This window comes from Micromys minutus (assembly GCF_963924665.1).
Source record: "Micromys minutus genome assembly, chromosome: 17".
In the NCBI taxonomy this organism is placed as follows: Eukaryota; Metazoa; Chordata; class Mammalia; order Rodentia; family Muridae; genus Micromys; species Micromys minutus.
This window is the reverse complement of record NC_137952.1, coordinates 18,633,257-18,660,312: the sequence shown is the minus strand read 5'-3', so window position 1 is coordinate 18,660,312 and position 27,056 is coordinate 18,633,257. Positions and strand designations below refer to the sequence as shown.

Sequence of the window (27,056 nt, the reverse complement as noted above, 5' to 3'; positions counted from 1 at the left end):
GTTAAGCACAGTGTTGATGGACTTTTATTTTGAGTAATAAGGTAAAGGAAATGCAAATAAATGATAATGTTTGAAGTCATGGTTCTTGTTACTTTAGAGAGGAGAAAAATGACTGTGACTATGACAGGCTATGTGTAATAGTTTCAAGTTTTATTTCCTGACCCAAGTGGTAATTTCAATAGTGTAATAAAAGTTAATCATTTTTCATTTGAAACAAGAGTAGACCAAGAATGCTAGCTTTTATCGCCACTTTTAAATATAGTTTGGTCGTTTCAGATAAATAAGATATGGATAGATAAAGATAGAAGATACATACATACATACATACATACATACATACATACTGATAGACGGTAAATGATAGTTAGGTAAACTATAAATAAACATGTAAATCCATGATAGATAATGATATGCACAATAAAACAATATATGATAAGTAGGTAGGTAAGTAGATGATAGTTAGATAAATGGATAGATAGATAGATAGATAGATAGATAGATAGATAGATAAAGTAAATTTGTAGGAAGAAAGAAGGAAGGAAGGAAGGAAGGAAAAGGAAATCTACAAAAGCTGCTACCACAACTACTAATTTAGAGCATCAAAGATGCAGAGTACACGATGAACAAGTAAAGCTTAATTGTGTCTACATATAGATGCAATAAGCAATCTGCAAAGTAAATTAAGAGAACTGACTTTGAGATAAAATCCAGATGAATAAAATATCTAATATAATACACCAAGAAGAAAAATCATACAGTCAAAATATGAAAATCCCTAAAATAAATTATCTTAAATGAATGAAAGAACATCTAGTATTCTTATTAAAACTTGTAATATCAATAAGATGTTAATTTTACCTAACAACCTATAATTCCAGATCTGTTACTGTTATTCAGTAGCATCTGTTCAAGGGAATCTGATACTCTCTTCTGGCCCTAAAGGCACTGCATGCACATGGTACACATAGTCATAAATACATTGTACATATCCATATCCATACACACACACCTATATGTATATATATATAGTAAAAACAAATATTTTTAAATTATAATTTAAATGGAAAAGGCCTATAGAATATATGAAAGTTTTCACAAATGAAGTTAATCAATACTCTAGTATTCTAGCTATATAGGAAACTATTATGATTCAACAATAATATGTCAATTTAAAAATGAGATTTGCTATATCGTTATGTAACAAATTTTGTGAGCTATAATAATATTTTATGAAATAAATAAATTAATAGAAATGAGATTTGCATAGATGATTCTACAAAGACACACAAGTTATAATTGGTCATTAGGAACATATAAATCAAAACCAAATTAACATTAACTGAGGAGACTATAATAATAGTTTTCATAAATTAGGCACTGTAATGTGTAGTAGGTGTGATGGACTTGAAAAATCTGAAACATTGCCAGTCAGAATTAAAATGGTAAGTCTTTTATGGAAAATAGTTTGACCATTCCTCAAATAGTATTGCACAGAACAACTATTTGATCTTCTATTTTACTTTTACGAATATATTTTTTTAAATTAGAAACAGATACTCGAATAAACCCATATTTATTTGTACATATATAATCACATGTATATCCAGATCTGCACTATTTGTAACAACCAAAAAGTAGAAACAGCCTAAATGGGATGAAATTAATGAAAAATAGAGAAACACACTGTACTCTTTCCATTTAAGCAGTGCAGAATTCAACCATCCAGCACCATACAGTAGAGTGTTATCAGCCTTAAAGGTGGTATGAAATGATATTTAAATGATATGAAAACATGTGCCTTAACACTGTGAATGAGGGGGCTGGAGAGATGGCTCAGAGGTTAAGAACACTGACTGTTCTTCCAGAGCTCCTGAGTTCAATTCTCAGCAACCACATGGTGGCTCACAACCATCTGTTATGGGATCTGATGCTCTCTTCTAGTGTGTCTAAAGACAGTGACATTATAGTCACATAAAATAAATAAATCTTCAAAAAAAACCACGGTGAATGAAACCTAAAAACATTATGCAGAGTGAAAAAAGACAGACACAAAAGGACAAACAATATACAGTCTCATAGTCTCATGTGCAGTAAATATTAAAAATAGGTAAACATGCAAGACAGAAAGCTGATCAGTGATTCTCAAAGATCTAGAGAACAAAATAAGTAGAAACTGTAGGTAAGAACTTTAAACTGCTGAAGTTTGATTACTGTGATAAAGTATCATGACCAAAGCAACTTATAGAAAGAGAAGTTTATTTAGGCATACAGTTCTAGAAGGGTAAAAGGTCACTGTGGCAGCACCAACAAGTATGCAGGAACAGGAAGGTCCAGGCTTGCATCTTCAACTGTGAGCATAGAGAGGAAACTCTGCAAGTATAGTGAGTCCCGAAGCTCTCACAATCTACCTCAGTAACATATTTCCTTTCATGAGGCTATACCTTATAAACCTCCCCAAACAGTATCACCTACTGGAGACCAAGTGTTCTGATGTCTGTGCCTATTGGGAACATTCTCACTCAAACAGCTACAAGGTTTTAGCTAAGAATGAGTGTTTGTTTTTAGAATAACTATACAATTCTTTAGATATACTAAATGCCACTATCTTGTTCCCTTTAAAATTGTTCGTTTTATATTGTATGAATTTTTCTGTAGTAAATCAAATGGATTAATCTTTTAAAGAATGACTCATAATCCCAATATGTACCTCTCTACCAGTCCTATGGGAGAGGCTAGCATGCGTGTTATTCATCAGCGTTTTGACAGTAGAAATACAGAAATGCTAGTTCAAAATAAAAGCCACTTAAGAGAAAGAAAGGTTGAACTTTTTCTGGCTGTTAGTCATTATGTTAATTATTTCATAAAATGGAAAGTTTCCATTTCCTCTCTCATAGCAAATGCATTGTAACACATTTCCTCTGGCTTAGTGTCAACCTTTTAAAACACATGTTTCTTGTATTTTTCAGACACACTTGGCAAGTGCAAGACAAGATTGATGCCAACAATGTGGCTTATACAACCGGGAAGCTCAGCTTCCACACTGACTACCCAGCCCTCCACCATCCGCCTGGGGTAAGGTGAGCTTCCACACATTTTCCACAAGCCAGGCCAATGAAAAAAAATGTTCACCTGGGCTGAGTCTAGATTATATATCTCACTACTGGATATGTCTTTTTTCCATCTTTGTTTCTGAAGCACAATCTGAATTCCCAAACACCTTGGGCCTAAGTTCTGAATGTCCTCCCTTTTTAAAGGGAAAGGGACATTTTCATTCATCTTCTTGGACATGACTATTGGAATACTTTGCTTTGCTAAGACAGATGTTTAAGACACCAATATATCTTGGGATTTTTTTTTCTGCACATCTATCACTCCCACAAGAGTTAAACAAGAATGAAATGTGAAAATACGGCATGCAGTCATATGGTGAGACCATGTAACAGCAAATTAATTAAAAACTTTTCAAATTTGTTTTTTTTTTTTTTGAGCTTGACCAATTGATAAAAGTGTTTGCTGCACAAACCTAAGGACCTGTGTTCAGATACCTATCACCCAGGTAGAAATGTGAGAATGTGTGTATGTGTCTGTAAACCCACCTCTGGGAAAATAGAAAAAAGTTCTCAGAGGCATATACTAGCCAGCTAGTGGCACCAATTGTTCAGTGATAGCTCCAGATTCAGTGATAGACCTCGTTCCTAAAATATGATGGAGAGTAATTGAGAAAATGTTGACCTGCTGCTTACATGCATGTGTACACACCACAGACACACACACACACACACACACACACACACACACACACACACACACACCTCATTAATTTAACAGCTCAAAAGAACAGTCAGAAAAGGAAGACCACTTGACATTCTGCTCCATCCTTATCATGTGCAAACATTCACACTCACATGCTTGCATGAAACACACAAAGTTGAACTGAGAGGTAATGCATGTGAAATAAAAAGCTTAACAAAATACTGCCAGGGGATGTAACTCAATGGTAAGCGTCCTTGACCAGCATGTGTTAGGCTGCTCAAACTCTGGTAGTTATAAATAATAATAATGAATATTAATTTCACAATAAACAGCTAGATATTCTGCACATGTGTTTTTATGATTTGAGCTGTGCTCAGCTAAGCGATTACTGTTTTCCGTCATCTGGCTCTTGTCAGCTGTTAAGTTGGCTAGGAAACAGCTCACTTTAGATGGTGCTGAGATGGTTTGACTCTGCTCCCCCTAGTTCATTATCTTCCAACAGGCTAGCCTAGTCTTTCTCACATGACAACTGGCAACATTTTCAGTGAGCAAAGCCAAAGCATGTGTGAGTTCTTGGGACCTAGGTCAGTAATCAGCATACGGTCTCTTCAGTAATGTTTTATTTGTTGAAGCAATTAATTAGGCTAGCCCAGACTGAGGAGGTGAGAAAGTGGATTGCTCTTATGAAAAGCTGGAAAATGCATTATAAAAGAACATCCGCATAAAGAACACAATAGCCATGTTCTTCTTGGATATTCTCTCCTATCAAACCCACAAGACTGCTTGCCAAAGAAGTAGCCTTGTGCATTGAAGTTTTATCCATGAGAATTTTGAGTCTCCCTCTTCATCTTTACAAATCATCATCTGCCTAAAGCAAACACATATTTTACAAAAATCACTATTTTCTCAAACCAAAAAAAAAAAGTCAGAAAACGAATGACAGTGTAGCCCTCGGATTTTGGTTAAAGTGCACTGAACTAAAACAACCACATACAAACCCCTATCTTCAGACATAGATAAAAACTTTGGCAATCCTTGAATTAATCAAGAATGAATGGGCCAAAATCAAAATAAATTCTTTTTGGCCAACATTGTAACCGAACGTATGTTCCCTGTGCCTGGGTTCTTACCCATTGTTCTTGCCAGAATTCGTTAGCTAAGCTAGTCTAGTATTTGGCTTCACATGTTTTAAATTACTCATGTTGATTGTAAAACACCACATGATTTCTCTGAACCACACGACAGTAGAGAAATGGCTCCTCGGATCACCTTTTGGCACAGGAGCTTGGGAAGGACTGGAACAGTGAGGCTGGTTCTGAATGTGGTATAGAGGAACCAAGCCACTCAGCACATTCTGTCTGCTAACAGTGCTTAGGGATGTTGAATGCAGAACAACTTAAAAGAATAAATCGGGGTAAATGAAAGTCCTACTTTTAAGTTATGCTTTGCTTTCTGTGTATTTAAGTTTGTTTCTAAGTTAAAAACTGAAATCCTAAGAAAAAAATGATCCAAAGGCTTCCGAGAATGACCTGAACTTGGTGTCTTCTCGGTATTTCATGCTTTCTCGTAGATTTCAGTTTCTTTACGTGATTCACTTAGAAGTCGCTTAGGGTAGACAAGCTTGATCATGCCTTGCTGAGTTAGACAAGAACATGAAGCATAAGGTTTTCTCGGACAACCAATGATGAAGAACCTGGACTTGAACCTACATCTCTGCCTTGATGTGTAAACCCCACTATGATCCAGAACTGGAGTTACTGACTTCCACAACATGCGAAGTGATAGGTTATTTATAGTGACTGTCATAATTCACAAACTCTTCAAGTACAGCAACTGAGTCTTATATTTCTTCATAGCTCAAAACTTAAGACATCTTGTGCATGATCGAAACAGAAAGCAATCCGCTCTGAAGAAGCCATGAAGTGTGCAGTAAGCCAAAGGAGGCATCCAAATCCAATGCTTTTCTATAGTTTTTAAATCATGAACTCCTGACTTGTTTTCGTTCTAGCAGATAAACATATATGGGCTGTCTGTGTCAGTGTGAAACTGTCATCTTGAATCATGAAGAATATTTTAATACCAAAGTTTGATCTATTATTTAACAAATAGAGAAGGTAGATGTTCTGTTCAGTATATTTGAGATGATCTGGAAAATTACTTTCCTGGTAAGGATTCAACTTGATCAGGATAAGAAGACACATCTTAAATGACACACAGATGTGGCTTTGCTCACTTTTTTCTCTGGGCCAAAAGTCACATGCTTCCATAAGGAAATATTTAGAAAGGAATTTTTTTATTCTGAATGATTTATGTGAAACAAAATTGGGTTTTATAGATGGCAGGACTATATTTAGCTTTTGGATTAGTGGTGAAAATATTGTCAGACTCTATAATCTATTTTCTTTTATAAGATTGTAATAAAACATAACTATTCAAAAGAAGATATTATTTGGCCTACTCATATGTAAAAGATATCAACTGCCCTTTTTTAAACTAATATTTGAATCAGTGGCTCCATTATGGCAAAATTCAAAAGAATTTAGCCACTGTGATTCTCCTAAGAACAAAGTTGTGTATTTGTTGTATTTTGGGGGTTTGGTAAACTTGTAGCTGACGTGGCTAGTTATCTTTTGTGTGGCCATGTTGCCTGGTCTCTCGTTGATCTGCTGAGATAACTTTTCTAAAATGACTTGTTCAGTTCATGAACATATTAAAATGATTCTCCATCAGAGCAGAGTGAGGAGGCTGACTCTGGCCTCCGCTCTCACAGCCATTGCAGCCCATTGAGCTCCATAGAGACAGCGCCGGGGCAAGAGAGGGCCTCACAGGCACTGGGCGACTCTGCTTGACGGAGGAAGATTAACATGGGCCAAGGAGATCCTAAGGAGCCCAGAGGCAAAATGTCCTCATATGCATTCTTTGTGCAAACCTGCCGGGAGGAGCACAAGAAGAAGCACCCGGATGCTTCTGTCAACTTCTCAGAGTTGTCCAAGAGGTGCTCAGAGAGGTGGAAGACCATGTCTGCTAAAGAAAAGGGGACATTTGAAGATATGCCAAAGGCTGACTAGGCTTGTTATGACAGGGAAATGAAAACTTACATCCCCCCCAACAAAAGGGAGAACAAAAAGAAGTTCAAGGACCCTAATGCATCCAAAAGACCTCCTTCAACCATCTTGTTCTGTTCTGAGTACTGCCCAAAAAAATCAAAGACAAGCATCCTGGCTTATCCATTGGTGAAATTGCAAAGAAAGTAGGGGAGATGTGGAACAACACTGTTGCGGATGACAAGCAGCTCTATGAGAAGAAGGCCACCAAGCTGAAGAAGTATGAGAAGCTGCTTACAGAGCTAAAGGAAAACCTGATGCAGAGAAAAGGAGGTTGGTCAAGGCTGAAAAGAGTAAGAAATAGAAGGAAGAGGAAGATGAGGAGGAGGATGGAGAGAATAAGGAAGATGAGGAAAAGAGGAGGAAGAAGAACAGGAAGAAGATGATGATGAATAAGTTGGTTCTAGTGCAGATTTTTCCTCTATATAAAGCATTAAGCCCCCCTGTACACGGCTCACTCCTCTTAAAAAATTAAAATGTAAGGCAATGTAAAATTTATTTTTAAATCTGTACAGTGTCTTTTTTTTTTGTATAGTTAACACACTACTAGATGTGTCTTTAGATAGCCCTGTCCTGGTGCTATTTTTAGTAACCATTCTATCTTTTGAATATTTAACATACTGATTTTTTTAATGTAGGTGCCATTATCTTTAACACTTTCTCATCTCTCCTTACAGGTTCAGCTTCTGCACTGTATCAAGCAAACAGTCACAGGAGGTGACTCTGAGATCGTGGATGGGTTCAACGTGTGCCAAAAGCTCAAGGAGAAGAACCCTCAGGCTTTCAGTATTCTCTCCTCCACCTTCGTGGATTTCACAGACATTGGCGTGGATTACTGCGATTTCTCCGTGCAATCTAAACACAAGATTATAGAGTGAGCAGTCTCATAAATTCCCTGTCACTGGAACAAGTGTCCTAGGGGTTAAACAGCAGAAATCTTTTATTACACTCAAAGCTGTGACTTAATAGTTGCCTAGAAGAAAAAAGAAAATATGATTTCGATTCGCTTTATAAAAAAAGTTAAAATTTGTTCCCAGTCAATGTTAGAATTTTTGATAACTAAGAATTCATGCATACTCCATTTTTAAGTACAAACTCTGCTGTGTCATCATCAATATGATTACAGGTGTTAGCACTTTTACAGCTGGAAAAGAATGAATATGATTGAAAATGGATCCAGAAGTTGAGTCCTGTCAGCCAGAAGCTGTTGCTTTTCCTCCTTACCTTTGTCATTTTGTCTTGGCCTCATTTTCAAAAATACTTCTCACAAGGCTCAAATTTTTTAGCATCCTTCAGGTTAGCAAAGGTAGCATTCATTTTGCAAAAATTGTGGCAGCTGGATGACTCCTTGCCTGGTCATGTTTTGGTACATTCACTAGCTCATCACTACAATGATCATACTAGAAGATTGCGCAGTGCTCGTTAGCCATAGCTGGACCCCATGTGCAACTCTAGAGCAGAATCCGTCTCATTTTAGCCACATGGACTAAACATAAAACAGCTCTTATAAAGTGCTAAGTCAGCAGAAATCATATTTATGTCCTACATAGACAACTTTGTGATATTTTTTCCTTAAACCTTATTCACAGTACAGGATGAGACATACCTTACATTTCTTGACTGAGATGAACCTCATTCTTAATCAGAATGCTTGCTTTTTTTCTTTTTCTTCTTTACATACTCCATTAACTTCTCTTTGTGTCTTTCTACGCATATTCTTCATTCCTCAGTCAAGTGTCTGTTGAAGACAAGGCACTGCTTAGTATTTGGGATACATCAAAGAAAGAAACAAAAAGAACCACATTTATAGAGCCTAGACTTAGTAAAAGGGAGGTGCTTAAATTTTTCAGCCAAATTATAATGAATGTTTAACAAGAACTTTGCATGTTCTAAAAGGAAAGCAGAGCTGATGATAAAGGCGATGTGTAGCTCTGGAGACTTGCTAAGGATGAATCTTGCATTGTCAACCTCCCTGAATGAGAATTCTGAAAACTGTGAACAGATATAATTCATGGGTAGAAATAGATGTTTTACTGGAACAATAGATAATAGATGAAAAATGTGGAGAAAAAATAAATTTCAGAAATAAGTTTTAGATAAAAATAAATCTAAAGAGGGTGACACTTGAAATGTAAATAGATAAAATAACCAATAAGAATAACCAAAAAAATCTAAGTTGCTCTTTGGTAGCTGTGAGGTGAGTTTTCACTTTTGGAGATACATTTCTGTACAACTCTCGTGTTCACCCCTGAGATCCTCACCCCTCACTCATCTGACAGGCACAGACCTTCACACCTAAAGGATCAAGAGTCTTAGTTATAACTTGACAGTTAAATGCAAACACTACTTTTAAAAATGCTATTTGGGATTTCAGCTTGATATAAGCAGACAAATATGTATAATGGGAACACATCATCCCACTATATTTTTTATGTATCTTTTTACGTATGCTATATTTCAAACATACTTTCTCAAAAAAAAAAAATTGACACTTACTCCATGTTAATTTTGGCTCTTAAATAAAATAGGTTGGATGATAAAGGCCAAGTGGTCCGCATCAACTTCAACAATGCAACCAGAGATACAGTCTTCGACGTCCCCATCGAAAGAGTTCAGCCTTTCTACGCTGCTCTGAAAGAGTTTGTTGACCTCATGAACAGCAAAGAATACAAGTACACCTTCAAGATGAATCCAGGTCAGTGGAGCAAAATGACATCAAGATTGGTTCTACTACAGAATACTAATGAGCAACCGATTTGCCTGACCAGCAGGCTCTTGACAACCCCACTTCTAGGCTGTGACACCCCAGACTTAAAAAGTAGTCTTTTTATTCAAACTCTCATGGAAATCCTAGAACATGAAATTTAAGAGCTTCCTATCCAAAAATCATCTGAAGCTAGGCCAGATGAAGCCTATGTTTAATATTAAAACTGTTTTACATTTTCTGCCCTGATAGGTTTATAAAAACTCTTCCGTGTCACCTGTGTGGTTTTCCTTATTTTATAAACTGAAGCAGCCCTGGCTCAAATCCAAGAAAGAACTCTATCTTCCCTTACACCAAATGGTGCATTATATTAAGGTTTCCCTGGCACAACCTCGATTCTAAGAAATGGTAGAGAAATTACAACATGATTGTCCACACTCCTAAAAAGGGTCAGGTCTAAAAATAGGGGAAATATAGAATACAAATGAAGTTTATTTTAACGTCTCTGTTGCTAAACAAAATTATCTATGTAACTACCACTCCAAAATACATGAGTAATGTTTACTGATAAAACTCAACTAGAAAAGATGTTAATACTAAAATAAAGCAGGACATTGCCCATTCCAGTGACTTGAAGTGAATAAGGAAATATTGATAGTTTTTTTTTTTTTTTTTTTTTTTTTGGACAATGTCTGCTGATTAAAGTATAACCAAACTTGGAACATTTTTCTTGTTATTAATTTTTTTGATTCACAATAAAATTGTGAATGCTTATTGTGTACATGTTTTGAGATATGTGTTTATTATAGGGTGGTGAAATTGAGTTAACTAATAATGTACATTATTTTACATAACTATCGGTTTCACAAAGGGAACACATAAGATCTCCCTTCTTAGCGACTACAGCACATCTTTATCAATTACAGACACCATGTTGAAAACTGGATCTGATCACAAAAATTCGCATGCCATTTGGAATAAAAGGCATAATTTCTCTTTGCCACTAGTTTGCCCAAGTTGAACATTTTTATTGTTTTATTGTTAAGATTTCATCTACCTTTTCACGTGTCTGCTTGCCTTATGCATTTCTGTGCACTAAACAGTACATAATGCTCACAGAGTTCAGAAAAGGACATCAGATCTCCAGGGAGTGGAGTTACAGACAGTTGTGAGCCACAGTGTGAGTGCTGCATATTAAATAAGGGTCGTCCAGAACAGCAACACTTTTAATTACCAAGACATCGCTCCTATCCCTGAACTTCTTCATTCCTTCCTCTTCCATGCTTTCTCTCCTCACTATATCATAAAACCTCATCTTTAGCTCCTGAGCTTGGCTTCAGCAATACCCGTCACTCACCTAAGTAAATGGGACTGCAGACACATACATATCAAACCCAATTGAGTTAGTTGTCTTTAGAATTTTCTTTGACATACTAAAGTACAAAAAGAGAACTAGATAACTTCATAAAGCCTTTGGCATGCAGTCAAAGTAGACTTATTTTAGGAGTAACACCATATGAAATAAAAACATCTTGAGAAAATACATACAAAAAATAGTAATGGAAGTTGGAATCCAAACTTTACCATTTAGTGCCAGAGTAGCTTTGGGTAAATGCCTCAGTTTGAGTTTTCTCACATATGAGAGGAAATTCTGCTTTCTTCTCAGTATTTTCTTTTTGGAAAAAAAATGTATATAAAATATAAAGAATATAGGCTATCAGCCAAAATTTTCACTATCCTTACAGTTACATAAAGCTCTTATACTGGGACAGAATGTCTATTATTGGTAAATTTGCAAAACATAGCCTTATTCAGAGAAAAATCTCTAATAGAACCATGTTCATAAAAGTCGGTCAAGCTCTGAAGGTTAAATGGTGTAATGTATATGGAGAACTGTTACCTATGGTTGTGTTCCTGACAAGTTCTAACAGAGAGCTTCAACCCAAATTATACTTGGCCTTGGTAAAACTAAAGAGGTCACACACACACACACACACACACACACACACACACACACACAAAATCAGATTTCAAGAATTTAGAAAAGGAACTGGATGTCATGGGGGTTGGCAGTAGTAAGGACAGGAAGGAAATACAATAAAGTGTGGTGGGGGAGGGGTAACTAGAATGTGTTATCTACACATAAAAACTGTCCGAGAATAAAATTAATCAGTTAAAATAATTAAATGTGTAGTAATGTTTACAAAAAAAAACATTCTGTGTTTTGTGTGTGTGTGTGTGTGTGTGTGTGTGTGTACTGAGTAGCATCATGATTATTCCATTTTCTTGTTATTTGAATTCTTTGTGAATATAGTTATTCTTATTAGTTATAATCACTACATTGGCCAACAGATTTGAACATGGAGATTTTTGTTATTTGCAACCAAAAGCATAATTCCTACCTGGTAAATAATCATTTTTATCTTTGTAAATCATATAAATACAAATTATTCATGCTAAAAAAAATTCTCCTACTTAGGTGATGTGATTACCTTTGACAACTGGCGCTTGCTTCATGGACGTCGTAGCTATGAGGCAGGAACTGAGATATCCCGCCATCTGGAAGGAGCCTATGCTGACTGGGATGTGGTGATGTCAAGGCTTCGTATTCTAAGACAGAGAGTCATGAATGGGAACTGAATTCCCTGGCCTTAAACTATAATGCAAGTTCAGTGACTGAATGTTATTATCTATAGCCTGTTTATTCTCATATCATGATCGACATCATTCACATAATAATTTCTTTAAAACTGAAAATGCAGCTTCTCTCATCCGAGTATTCTTCCTTGCAATCATATTCAATATCACTTATTAGATGTCATGGTAAGGGGCAGTCTCAAAGCATCCTTCTGTGGCATGTGCTCTATGACTTTGCATTATCGAGTATTATCAAAATGCCTACAAATAGGTTTTGTATCGAACAAATCTTTCTGGCAAATAAAACTTTTCTTATACATGAACAAAGCTAGTGTTTCAAATTTAAACATCTTAAAATATGTTCTAGCTCAGTTGCCTACACAGTCTTGTTTTCCAGAACTGCGTATCTCTAGCATGCTTCAAAGGGTCTTCATATTTTTAAATATCTGGGTTTTTTTCTATATTGCAGAATTTTGTTGTCCATGCTCAGAGACCTCATTCACTTGATAATTCCAACAGTTTGTCATTTTCAAATCATGACAGTAACCCCAAGTATGCCAAATGAAAAGAAAAATCTAGTCTTTCTAAATTTGTCTTGTCTAAAATAATGTCCCCATATACTGCCAACATCGCTCTCACCTAAGAATGGACCACTTGTCTATACTTCTTGTCTTCAACCCATGCATCTGTAAAAGATGCTGGCAGCCTACCGGAATGGACAAGATGTCTGCTGGCCTCTGGATAGCCTTACCAGCTGATCTCATCTATCTGGGTGGCCACGCCCCCAGCGAGGAAACTCAGGTGCCATAGCACAGCATGAAGCTGTAGTCTGTTGAGCCTCCCATACCAAGATAAAATAAGCTTTGAAATTCAAATTTGCTGGTAGTACCTACATATTTCATTTTTTTAGACATATGAATCTATATAAACTTTATCTTTCTAGAAACCTTTACCTTTAGCTAGCATGCAAATGAGGGTGTTTCATTCTGGTAACATCATCTTAATACATAGTTATCCGTATTTACTTTCCCTAATGTCTTACTTCATCTTCCATCTTGATTTTAAGGTTCTTAGCACTACATTAAATAAGAATGGAGTGATCACTCTCACCGCATTTCTGATTTTACAGGGAAATCTCTGTATTTGTCCATCAAGTGTGATTTCAGTCATATCTAGCCTTTAATACATAAGAGAATTTTTCTTCTCTTAGTTTCTTTCAACCTTTTTTATCATAAGGAAATACATGGGCTTTTTCTAGCTCTATTAAGATGATTATGTGATTTCTGCCATAACTTATGTGTATGGTGTATTAACATTTATCAAATTGTATGTGTTGATAGCATCCCGGTTACCTCCTCAATAAAACCAACCTCACTCTCATGCATGATCTTTTTTAAACTTGAATTTAGTTTGTAAAAGATTTATCAATGCATTACATCTATGCTCACCAGAAAAATTAGTCTGTAGTTTTTTATTGTTGGGTTCTTTCTCTATTCTTATTGCATCTTACCTTGCTTTCTAATTTGTCTACAGTCTAGGAAATACTAGTGTTTGCCTCTCTCAAGGGTTTAGTAGAATTCAGCAGAGCCTCCTTCTGGCGCTAGACTCATCTTTATAGGGACACTTGTTATTACCATTTCATCCTTTTTCTTTCTGCCGATCAGTTTAAGCTCTTGATGTCCTCTAGGTTTAATTTTGGTACGTCATATGTGTCTCAGAAATCATCCCTTTCTTTTAGACGTTCTAGGTACTTTTAGATTGCAAAGTATCAGAGTTTTCAATAGGATCCTAAAATATATATGGAAGCAAAATAGACCCCTAATATCTGACACAATGCTAAAGGTGTTGCAGTTATTTATTTCATTGAAATATATTTTAACATTCTTCTTGTGATCCTTATTTCTATTAATTTGGGTCCCAAATTATCTGTGAATTTATGTACATATACATGCATGTATGTTCCCTAAGTATTCAGAAAAGAATGTTAGATACACTGGAGCTGGAGGTACAGGCACCTGTGAACCAAGTAACATAAGTGAAAGAGTAGATTATATTAGCTGCTGAGCCACATTACAGCTCCTTTCCAATTGCTTTTTTTTTTTTTTTTTTTTGGATTTGACTTCTCTTTTTTTTCCTAGAGCCTTAAGGTGCATCAGCACATTGTTAACTTTTTAAATATGAGGAATACAAAAATTGTGGTATATTTACACAATGGAGTACTACTCAGCTATCAGAAACAATGACTTTATGAAATTCTTTAAAAGAAATGGATGCATCTAGAGAATATTATTTTGAGTGAGATAACCCAGTTACAAAAGAACAGACATAATATGCAATCACTGATAATTGGGTACTAACACCAGAAAGCTCTGAACACCCCAGAAACAACTCACAGACTATATAAAGTTCAAGAAAAAACAAAGGCCAAAAAAAAAGAAAGAAAATAAAAAACCATAAGCTTAATCTTTACACAGCAAGAAAACTTTAACTATTTCCGGGTTACATCTTGTTTTACATGTATTTTATGCTCATTGTAACTAGTAAGATTTTAATGCATACTATCAAACCTTTAAAAAAATCAAATACTGACAAAAATGTATTCATATACCTTTATGCAAAAACACTTAAAATCTGTACATTTATCTTTGTTTTTTAAAATAAAATTGTTCAATTTATTTTAAAAAGTTATACTTTTATTTGCTTCTAGAATTAATTTTTAATTTTTCCCCAATTACTCCAATGATACAGTGGACGTTCAAAGTGCATTGTTTAGTCCTTGAGTATGTGTACCGCTTTTATAGATTTTCTTTTATTAATTTCTGTTTTTTTTTCTATGATCTAATAAATTATTTTAAAAATATTTAAATTATTTTGAATTTGTTAGACCTGTGGTATAGAATATGTTCTTTTTTTAGAGTTCTGGATAATGTATATGCATAGAGAGAGAATAGAATCTTTTATTATATATGGATATATGCAAAGTGGCTGTAAAATCATCATCTGATGTGGAAGTGCTTAGTGACATCACAATGGCTGTCTGGAGCATAAGTGGAGTGGTTAATGGCAATCATGATCATGGGACATTTTTGAGTGTTAGGGGAATCAATAACATCTCCTTCTCTGGGGAGGTCTACAGAAGTTGACTTTCTTTGGAGTAAACAATGTTGAACACTATAAACAGTAGGAGGCATGCAAGTTGTCTATGGAACTTGTCTTAGTCAGGGTTTCTATTCCTTCACAAACATCATGACCAAGAAGCAAGTTGGGGAGGAAAGGGTTTATTCAGCTTACACTTCCATATCACTGTTCATCACCAGAGGAAGTCAGGACTGGAACTCAAGCAGATCAGGAAGCTGGAGCTGATGCAGAGGCCATGGATGTCACTTACTGGCTTGCTCCCCTGGCTTGCTCAGCCTGCTTTCTTATAGAACCCAGGTCAACCAGCCCAGAAATGGCATCACCCACAATGGGCTGGGCCCTCCCCCCTTGATCACTAGTTGAGAAAATGCCTTACAGCTGGATCTCATGGAGGCATTTTCCCAACTGAGGTTCCTTTCTCTTTGATAACTCCAGCTTGTGCCAAGTTGACACAAAACCAGCCAGTACAGAACTATTTAGATTCAAGTGCAGCAATCCTTTTCTTCTGCAGAGCAGACTACATGTGACCATGATGGCAGTTGCTAATATTCTTGTCCTTTCTGTCCATCTCCAAACCTCTGCTAAGTGAGCGTTCCAGTGGTCCTTCATCTGCTTTTGTCTTTTGTGAGTTTTTCTAAGTTTTTGAAAAAATATCAAGAATACTGATATCCCCTACCCCACCCTCGAAATGATGTGACTGCAAGTAATTATTGGTAACTGATAAGTAAAAGCAAATAATATCTTATACTGTCTTATCTAAGAAAATGTAGATTAGATTATGATTCTATTTTAGTACTTAATTGCTATAGAAATTTCTACCACCATGGGTACAGCTTCTTCACAATGGATATCAGGTTTTGCTTTGATTCTTGGAAAGAAAGATTAGTCTCCCACATTGATACTTTGGATTTTGAATAGAAATAAGGTCAAGACTGTTTAAACCTCAGTAACTGATAGCTATCACAACCAAATTTAGTGTCATTCTAGTGCATCCAATACGTTAAATACAGAGCCTGAAATCCGAAAGCAGTTTTGCACCTGGGGTACAATACAATGGGGAAATATAGTCTTTTTTTATCTGTTTATTTAGATTCATTGAATTATTTTCTTCATCGGCCTTTGCCTCACCCATGGACTAAGTGTGAGGTCTTCTCATGTATGACATATTTCAAATCAACTACTGTTTGATTTGAATTGCAGGTCCTTATAGGTGTGCTAGACAGGGAATAAGACTTATGTGTCTAAAATAAAAATACATATTCATGTTTACTGACTCTTCTGCACCTGTGGCCCCACCATTAAACAAATGTGTATCTCTGCATCACGATCCCAGAGCAACTCTTGCCATAAAACTGACAAATTGGCATGAACCTAATGAAAGGCAAACTTTGTTATTTGTTCAAACATACAAATCCTCTGCAGCAGGACCAGCACACTGACTTTCTTATGGAAACCAGAGCAATAATTGTGTGCTTCAAGTATCTGTGACAATGGTGATTCTTCAATGCAGATTCCTGAGAATGGAAAGTTTAACTCAGGCTCTTGGTAATTCTACACATAAATACACCCTGGGTACATTTTTTTCCTATCTGCTAATGTCTTCTCTCTAAACTCACTTCAATTATCTGAGAACATTTACAGACAGTATCTTTCTGGCCACATCACAGAATCAACACTTGGAAACATCGCTTTGTCCAAGAATAGAAAGACAGGAAAATTCATTCTCTTCTACTTAGCAACTACAAATTTTGGATAATTCCTAGATGAAAAAGATCTGCATCCAAAAATGGTGCTTTGCTTGTTTATTTGGTGACTGCTTGGTGAATGCCAGCTGTGTGTCATGTACACCATACACCGTGACTATGATGTTTCAAATGTCTCTCTGTTTGCCTGGGAGGGAGGGGTCAGTGAATTAATAATGCAGAAGTATTTTGAATACAGTTGTACCCAGTGCTTCCAGGAAAGACTTAGTTTATAAGAAGAACATGCAGTAGGCAAGAGGCTGAAAAAAAAAATGTTTTACCAGGATGGACACAGTGATCTGTTTGCCAGCCCTTACTATAAAGAATAAGGCAGATTCTCTTGGGTCTTCTATTTGCTATTGGAGGACCACAGAAAAACAAGAGAAATTCTAGCTGAATGAAGCAAGAGTGGATACTGCATGTGTGTTAAAGATTTCTGAGATGTTTCAGGCAGCAGAGAATGGTTCCTTTGGACCAAGGTATGAGGCCAGCATGTGGTTCATAGACCACCTATAAGCAAAAATTATACCATAATAAGTTACAGATGTAAGGTCTATAACAGTTTAAGTCTATCTCAAATGTTCTAAAATAATCTCATCTGCTGATGATGATATTGCTATTTATCTGTAGGAAGTAGTGAATTAAAGGTGGTTTAAGACAATTTTTAAAAGAAATAAATCAGAGTATTTTATAATAAAATAATTACAATAAAAGAGAGTGTTGTTTCATTGTTTTTGGAAACAGCAAACAAATTCCAGACTTATAGGGCAGTTTCTGAAAACTCAGCCTTTGGTGACTATCAGGCAAAACTCCCATCATAACAATTATAAAATAATAATAACTAACAACTTCCTCCAAAAAAACTTGGCATTTACTGGTACTGAAAACATCAGTTAAATGCTTCTATTATGTATAAAGTCTTAAGCAATAGATATTTTTCTCCCTTAATGATATCTGACAGTCCCATCTGCTTATTTTTTTCCAAACCTTTAAAACTAAATTAGAATTAGGCAAAATACTACAATTTCAGTACAAGTGAAATTCCCTGTCAGATCAGATTACACACATGGTGCACTGGCTCCTGGCCATTGGTGTTGGAGAAATGTTGGGAAGTGGATGTGTGGAGACTAATTCCACGGCAGTACCTCCTAGGAGAGCTGTCTAATCTGGGGCTTCTGTCTGGGTCTTGGGCTGTTTTAGGCACAAGGCTTACCTCTGAAGAAAATGAGAACAGTTTCTGCCAAGACTAGCCACAGTGATTATCAGTAGCAGAATACACTGTGCTTCTGTGTACCGAACAAGAACATAATTGGTTCATTCATGAGAGTATAAAACAAGCTAACATTAAAAAAAACAACTCCTGCTGTGTAAATAATGTCTTTCCTTGTTTACCAAGAGTATTGCAGATGAATAAAAGTCCCCACTCATTGAAATACAGTTCTCCACACACAGGATGAAAATAGTGTCTCCTCTACTCGGTTGGTTTTTTTCAAACACACATCATAAAAATAAGCAAATTTTCCAATAAAACTTTGGAAGTTTTAGGATTGGTGTAGAAGGCTGTTTGTGTTTACTTTGTATCAGGCATTTCACTGCATAGCTCTGGCTGTCCTAGCACTCTCTTTGTAGACCAGGTTGGCCTTGAACTCACAGAGATTACCCAGAATCTACCTCCCAAACGCTGGGCTTAAAGGGGTGTGATAAATTCTCTCTCTGCTGCTAGTGAAATGTGCCAATTCAAGACAGGTTAGATTATATTGGGAAGCTGATTTCAGGGGAGTTCACTGGTCCCAAGTAAGGAGGCCAGAGAAGTCACCATAGGAAGGAAAAGGGGAGAGGGAAAAGAGAAGGAGTGTGGAGAGAGAGAAAAGATGAAAACAGGAGTGGAGAGACCAAAATATCTGGATTACGTAGGAAAGAGCCTCTAAGGGAAGGGAAGCCCATACCCTGGACTAGAAAATTTGAGGTTAAGGACAGGGTATCCAGGTAGGTACTAAAGGATGCTGGGAGAACCTAGAGGCCTGGTCTGCTTTGGCATGTAAAATATGCATCTCAGTTCCTTGCTCATGGGTCTAAAACCAAACAACGTGAACCACAACACCCAATGGATTGCAAAATTGTTTTTTTTTTTTTTTAACTGTAAAAAAGAAAGAAAGAAAGAAAGAAAGAAAACATGGACTTAGTAGTTTTGGTTCTGGGTTGTGTGTGTGGTGGTTTAAATGATTTGGCCTGTATAGATTCATGTCTTTGGATGCTTGGCTACAGGGAGTGACACTATTAGTCTTATTTAAGGTCTTATTGGGAAAGGTATGACCATGTTGTGAGAAGTGTGTCACTGTGTAGGTGAGATTTGAGGTTTCCTAATGCTCAGAATCCAGCCAGCTTGGGATGCAATCCCCTCCTGTCTGCACATGCAGAGGACCAGATGTTCCCTGCTGCTGTTTTCCAATTAGGATGCAGAACTCTGGGCTCCTCCGGTACCAAGACTGCCTACACACTGCCATGCTTCCCAGCATGACAATAATGGACTAGACCTCTGAAACTGTAAGCCAGCACCAGTTAAATATTTTCCTTCATAAGAGTGGCCTTGGTCATAGTGTCTGTTCACAACAATAGAACACTAAGGCAATTTATTTTGGTTTGGTTTGGGTTTGTTTTTTTTTTGTTACCTAGGAGCTTATGAAGATCTTTGTAGAAAGATTTGGCAATCTTGTCAAAGTCGATCTGATCTCAGTTACCTATGAGAATCTTGTATGTCTCAGTCTCCTAAGAAGACTGCACAGTACACATATAAAATGAGACATATTTTGACACACCATTCCCCCAGTTTTTTTAAATCTTTCTTAGTGGATATTTTATGTATTTACATTTCAAATGTTATCCTCCCATCCCCTTACCCCTCCCCTTACTTCCATGAAGATGTTCCTACTCCCAACTCCCCCCTTCTCCCTCATCGCCCTGGCATTCCCCTACACTAGAGAAACAAGCCTTCATAGGACCAAAGGCTTCACCTATTAATGCCAGACAATGCCATCTTTTGCTACATATGGGGCTGGAGCCATGGGCCTCTCCATTTGAACTCATTAGTTGGTATTTTAGTCCCTGGGAGCTCTGAGGGGTTTGGTTGATTGGTATTGTTGTTCTTCTGATGGGGTTGCAAATCCCTTCAGCTCCTTCAGTCTTTTCTCTAACTCCTCCATTGGGGTCCCATGGTTAGCTGTATCAGTATGGCTTTGGCAGGGCCTCTGAGGGGACATCCATATGAGGCTCCAATCAGCAAGCACTTCTTGGCATCTGCAATAGAGTTTAGGTTTTGTGTCTGTATATGGAATAGATCCCCAAATGAAGCAGTCTCTGGATGGCCTTTTCTTCAGTCTTGGCTCCACACTTTGTCTCCATTGAATATTTTGTTCCCCTTCTGAAAAGGACTGGAGCCTCCAAACTTTGGTCATCCTTCTTCTTGGACTTCATGTGGTCTGTGAATTGTATCTTGGGTAATCTGAGCTTTTGGGCTAACATACACTTATCCATGAGTGCATACCATGTGTGGTTTGGTGTGTTTGTGTGTGTGTATGTGTGTGTGTGTGTGTGTGTGTGTGTGTGTGAGAGAGAGAGAGAGAGAGAGAGAGAGAGAGAGAGAGAGAGAGAGAGAGAGAGAGAGAGAGAGAGAGAGAGAGAGATTGGGTTACCTCATGGTTCCATTCATTTGCCTAAGAATTTCATAAAGTCATTGTTCTTAACAGCTGAGTAAGTACTCCATTGTGTAAATGTACCACATTTTCTGTATCCATTCCTCTGTTGAAGAACATCTGGGCTCTTTCCACCTTCTGGCTATTATAAATAAGGCTGCTATGAAAATAGTAGGCCAATTGTTCTTGTTATATGTTGGAGCATCTTTTGGGTACATGCCCAGGAGTGGTATAGTAGGATCCTCAGATAGTACTATGTCCAATTTTCTGAGGAACTGCCAGACTGATTTCTACAGTGGACTACAACTGGTTTTTATAGGTTGCCTCCTAAACTTTCTTATAGCAGTTTTAGTGTTTGCGGTTTCAAATTAGTGTCTTTGTTTCACTTTGAGGTAATTTTTGTAAAAAGTAATAGATAAGGTTATAATTTCATTATTCTGCACATAGACATCAAATTTTTCAGTACTGTTAAAAATGGCTTCTTTTCTCCAGTGCATTTTTTGGCATCTTTGTCAGATATCAAATGACTACAATTATATACATTCTTCTCTTTTGTTCCATGGGTCTTCATTTATGACTTTGTAACAACAGTACCATACTGACTTTATTTTATAGCTTCATAATATATCTTGAAATCTAGAGTAGTTATTTTGAAAGTATTATCCATTTTGCTAGTTGTTTTGAGTATGTAGAGTCATTTCTGGTTCCATATAAATTTTAGAATTTTCTTTCTATTTCTGTAAAGAATTCTATGGTGATTTTATTGAGATTATATTGAATACATAAAATTCTTCTGGTAGGATGATCAAAGTCAAAAGGTTTTGACTTTGGTCACACCATGTGCTATTGATCCATGAACATGGTGGGGGACCCTTTCATCTTCTAGTGTTCTCCTCAATCTCTCTCTTCTGAGATTTGAAGTTTTCAGACTAGAGGCTTTTCACACTGTTGGTTAGGTTTATCTCAAGATATTTTATTATCTTTGAGGCTAGGATTGTCTCACATCCTGTTGAGACAAGGATGTGTCAACAATCTCTCAGTGTGTGTTTATTGTTGGTATATAGAAAAACCACTGCTCTTTCAATTGATTTGTATGCTCTCTCTTTGATGAAATGATTGATGACTGTTTTTGTAGTGGGTGTAGAGAGCCATAAGTAAGAAAACTGCTTCAGGATCAGCTATGGGACTGAAGTGAGCAAATCTACACCCTGGAGTGGAACAAGTATGTCTCAGATCGTGTCATTCAATAGGCAAAGATGCCCCTGAACTTTAGCTGAAGCTACATCTGAAGCCTTTTTAGAATCCTCATGGAGGTTCAAGCTTGACGGGCTTACTTATGGCATGGGAGCAAAAGAAATGAAGCACTCTGGGTCTAGCAAAATAATACTCATGGCAGAATCAAGGCCATACGTGTTAATATTTGAGTTACTATGTTTTGCTTTGTTTTCTGGATATGTGACTAGAGCCATAGTTTATGTAATCTGGTTGAACTCTGTCTCCTCAAAATAGTTCTATCTGGACTTGAGCTCCATTAGGAATTTGCAATCCTTTACATAGTTTCTAAAGTTCTTAGAAAATCACTTTGGTCTATGACAGCCATAAAAGTATTGAACATTGATGGAAATTAACAGAAAATCTTATCCCCCATCTAGTTGGCCAATTTTGAACTGAATATTGAAGGAAAAACAGGAATTTATAGACATAAAATTCATATTTCAGATAGCTGAAAAATGTACAGAAACTCGGAGGTATATACTAATCCAGAAAGCCCAACCACTTAATATTTTTATAGTAAAAATATTTTGGTCAAGCACATACTAGCCAGAATGCAGAGAAAAAGGAACACTTCTCCATTGCTGGTGGGGTTGTAAGCTGGTACAACCACTCTGGAAATCAGTCTGGCGCTTCCTCAGAAGATTGGACATAATACTACCTGAAGACCCAGTTATTCCACTTCTGGGCATATACTCCAAAGATGCTCCAACATACAATAAAAACACATGCTCCACCATGTGCATAGCAGCCTTATTTATAATATTCAGAAGCTGGAAAGAGCCCAGGTGTCCTTCAGTAGATGAATGGATACAGAAATTGTGGTATATTTACACAATGGAGTACTACTCAGCTATCAGAAACAATGACTTTATGAAACTCCTAGGAGAATGGATGTGCCGAAAGAATATCATGCAGAGTGAGGTAACCCATCCACAAAAGAACATACATAATATGCAGTCACTGATAATTGGATACTAGCCCCATAAAGCTCTGAATACTCAAGAAACAACTCACAGACCATATGAAGCTAAAGAAAAAAAAAGAGAAAGAAAGAAAGAAAGAAAGGAAGGAAGAAAGAAAGAAAGAAAGAAAGAAAAAGAAAGGCCAAAAAGTGAAAGCCTCATTCCTTCTTAGAAAAAAAAAAAGGGTGTATAGCACCCTTTCAGAGTGGGGTACACCTAGACCTTAAATTATTAATAATTCAAGAGCTAAGAAGATAGCCTTGTGGAATTTTTGGTAGTTAAAAATTATTATGTTTAATCTTTACACACCAAGAAAACTTTGACTATTTTCATGTTACATTTTTGTTTTACAAACACTTTATGATCGTTGTAAGTAGTAAGATTTCAGTGCATAGTGCGAAACCTTTAAAAAAATCAAGTACAGACAAAAATATATTCATACATTTTTTGCTAAAATGCTTTTTAATAATCTGTACGTGTATCTTTGTTTTTTCAATAAAGTTGTAAGAAAAAAGATGTAAAAAATTATTTTGTTCAAATTTGTTCTCCCAAACAATGTTTGCCACAGAAAATATTTCAGTTTATAAATATATCTTCTGTTTCATATTCGCACCGAGAAACTTCTGTCAGTGATGCTTATCTTTGAACACAATTTGTTTGTCTTAAATTTTCTGCGTAACAATTTATTTATTTAACCTTTTAAATAAATTGACTAGAAGAGGAGAGATGGATGGGAAAACCATGTGTTATGACATGTTAGTGACCTGTGGAGCAGTTAAAATTGTTCAAATCAAAGGAGAGATGGAGAATAATACAGTCAGTATCTCTACTGCCAATAAAGGTGAAACCAAATCCAAGTCATATCAAGTCTATTAAGAGTTTGGAGGGAAGTCAATTCTTTGGGTGATTCTATTCAGGAAACTGAATCATCTTTACTCAGAACCAGTTGCTATAGCCCATACGTCTCCTTTTATATATCACTGAAATGCTTGCAACTGCATCCAATCTCTCTATCCCTCCTTTCCAAAGAAGGAAGATTTAGCCTGCAGGAAAGCACAACATTGTAGAGTGGTAGCCTAGAAAATTCTCTTCTAGAGACACAATGTAATACATAAGATGTCTGTCTGTCTGTATTCTTAATATGAGCCCACATTGTATAGTCTCTTCTTCTGACTGATTCCATAAGCTTGGCCAATAGCATCGGTTTATTGTCAAATCATTAATGTTTTGACCTTGGTCACACCACTGAATAGCATGAGAAAAACTAATAATTTCAACCACTATCTAATCTATGTGTTTTCTGCATGTAGATCCCATACTCAAACCTCTGTCCCAAATTACATGTGTTTAATCTCTAACTGCCAAATGAACTCAGTCAGGAATGACTTAAGCTCAGTTTGTTCAAAATTATTCCTCACTGAACAACCATAATTCTGCTATTTGGATTCCTTCCTGCTACACAACTCCTTTCTCCTAACCTGACAAGGGAGAGTCTCAGTGGACCAAGTCTACATTTAGACCTTAAGTATCCCTCCATTTCATTTCTCAGCATTTGAGTTCAGTCCTTGATTTTTTTTTTTCATCTGGCTTCTAAAGCAACTTTATAAGTAGATTTGTAGCTTTTAGTATAACTCATTTACAATCCGCTCTTCATTGGAGAATGAAGACAGATGGAAATTTTAAAATGAGCGTCAGGTCAAGGTACATTAATACTGTCAAACTTTAAATGACTTCTCCTTGTTTAAAGATAAAATATCAATTCTATAATGTGGAATACATTTATTGTTTGCACGACCCAGCCCTGTCTCCATCTCTACTCTCATATACCCCTCTCACGCTCACACATTTCCTTCCTCTATATTCTCTGTCATTATATGTGTATTGAGTACATACCCTGAGCAGGAACTATACTAATATTTTGTATCAGCATTTTCCAAACTTTGCTAACAATGCATATCACCTGGGGTTCTTGGTATATGTATAAAGACTGGTCCTAATCCCAGACTTTTTAATCATAATCTTAAGGTATTGTCTAAAATTTTCTAAGTTCTATGAATGCAAATTGTTTTCTGTGAAACTTGGGGAAACGTGGTCTGTTCTTTACACTTTGATTTAATTTTCATAAAGTTGGATGGAATATGAACTGTTATGACTCTCTCTTTTTGAGGTCAATAAGACAAAATAGAGAACTTATTTGTCCAAATACAAAAGGTTAATGTTATTTTAGTGATTTAAACCCAGGCATCCAATCAGAATTCATACCATAATCAAAGTGCTTTCTTCACGTGGAAGTCAGAATCTGCCTTGTTCACTGTACCTCTTCTAGTCTTTCACTTATAGAGTTATTTCCTGTTTTTTTCTTACAAAATTATGCTTAGCGTCATAACCTAACTCAAAGTGCAGCTTCCTTAGCCTTCTCAGTCTGCCATAGTTGCCTTCTGTGAATCATATAACATGGCTCATCAATATACACATTTTCCCCCTAAGAGTCTGTCTACAAGGAGGCTTGTTTTTCAAGACCTTATGAATCTTTCCTCTAACAGAATTTCTCAATACCAGATATACAATAAATATCTTCCAAATAAATCAAAATATAGTGTTTTTGCTTAGAAATTACATGAACTTTAGATTATATGATATGTTTTAAGGTCACTGTAACAATAACAACAAATTATTTTGACATAATAAATGTTGCAGTTACCAAATTAACTTATTTTCATTCTGGCAACATTTTAGAAGAGTAAGAAATCACCCCCATTTCTTTCTATACTCCAAGTAATCATAGGTGCACCCTGACATAAAATAAAGGTACTTCAGATCCAAACTCTCAGGTGCATAAACATATTGTGGAAAATGAAGTGGAAAATAAAATATAAAAAATGAATGGAAGTCATATTTGTGTGTCACCTTTAACCAGGAAGCAGAATTCTGCAGTGTTGGCAGTGATTCACATTGAACAGGTGAAGATGGAGAATATGAACCTGTCCTCATGTGACACAGTGAAGCACGTTCTGAATAAGAAAAATACTGGACTATCCAAAGAGAGTGGAAAAGAGTTTTACAAATGCAGGAAGGTTATGGCAAGATTCCCAAAGAAGAAGGAGAAAAGACAGAGACACAGAAAACAAGTAAACCAAGCCAAACAGTTCTAGTCGAAAGGCCGCCAAGCAAGAAAAGGGAAAGCAGAAGAGTCGTTGAAAATATAAACCATGTAGGGGCTGGAGAGATGGCTCAGTGGGTAAGAGTACTGGTTACTCTTCCAGAGGTCCTGAGTTCAAGCCACAGCAACCACATGGTGGCTCAGAAGATCCAGTACCCTCTTCCGGTGTTCTGGTGTACAAGCACATACAGCAGTCATATGTAAAATAAATAAATGTAACTATATAAATCATGTAGTCCATGTAAAGACACACTGTGTGCAAAATAAATAAATGTAACTATACAAATCATGTAGATCATGTAAAGACACACTGCTGCCTATCCCTCAATGAGTCACAAGCTTCAAGTCTACTTGTGGATCTCCTCCAGCAAGGAATAACTGGAGACAAAAATCTACTTTGTCAGTCTTTAGGACGTGAACATATAGGCTGAATTTAGCTAGATATAGCCCTGGGGAGCCGAAAGGCAGGAAGCTGAGAAGCTAAAAACCACCGTCAGGAATCTCCTAGGCAGTAAAGTGCACAGAAAAAAAGCACTGAGCCTGAGGTTAGCATTGGATCAACCTCAAGGAACTGCAGTCACTGTGGCAGAGTCCCAGAAGAGATTATTTTCAGAGATTAGAAAATATGGCCATGTAAGGAAGGTCTTGAGAGAGTGAGAGACAATCTTCTAGATTACTTCCCTGCTCCAACCCCACTCCAGGAACCTGCACATTGTGAGGAAGCCTTGAAAGGGTAGAAGAACCTATCCAATCTACAGACTGCAAAGCTAAGAATGTCCAGCAGTTGCCTCTGTGTAAAAAGAAGAGAAATGATACGTTCCTTATCTTATTCCTTTCTGCTCTTTCACGCTGCCGAGAAAGAATCGCTGAAGGCTCTCATTGCCCTGCCGTC

At 36.6% G+C, this 27,056-nt stretch overlaps 1 protein-coding gene across 1 annotated transcript in view; it reads left to right on the top strand.

Moving 5' to 3' along the window:
* The window catches only part of BBOX1 (gamma-butyrobetaine hydroxylase 1), a gene marked incomplete at both ends in the record, with an annotated part of 39,920 nt that extends 27,719 nt beyond the window's left edge, over positions 1 to 12,201 (top strand). Inside the window, 4 exons of the mRNA XM_080931162.1 lie at positions 2,967 to 3,072; positions 7,535 to 7,731; positions 9,386 to 9,552; positions 12,041 to 12,201. Coding sequence (XP_080787288.1) covers positions 2,967 to 3,072; positions 7,535 to 7,731; positions 9,386 to 9,552; positions 12,041 to 12,201 — 631 coding nt within the window. The remainder of the gene's footprint in view (positions 1 to 2,966; positions 3,073 to 7,534; positions 7,732 to 9,385; positions 9,553 to 12,040) is intronic.
* Between the last annotated feature and the right edge of the window lie 14,855 nt (positions 12,202 to 27,056).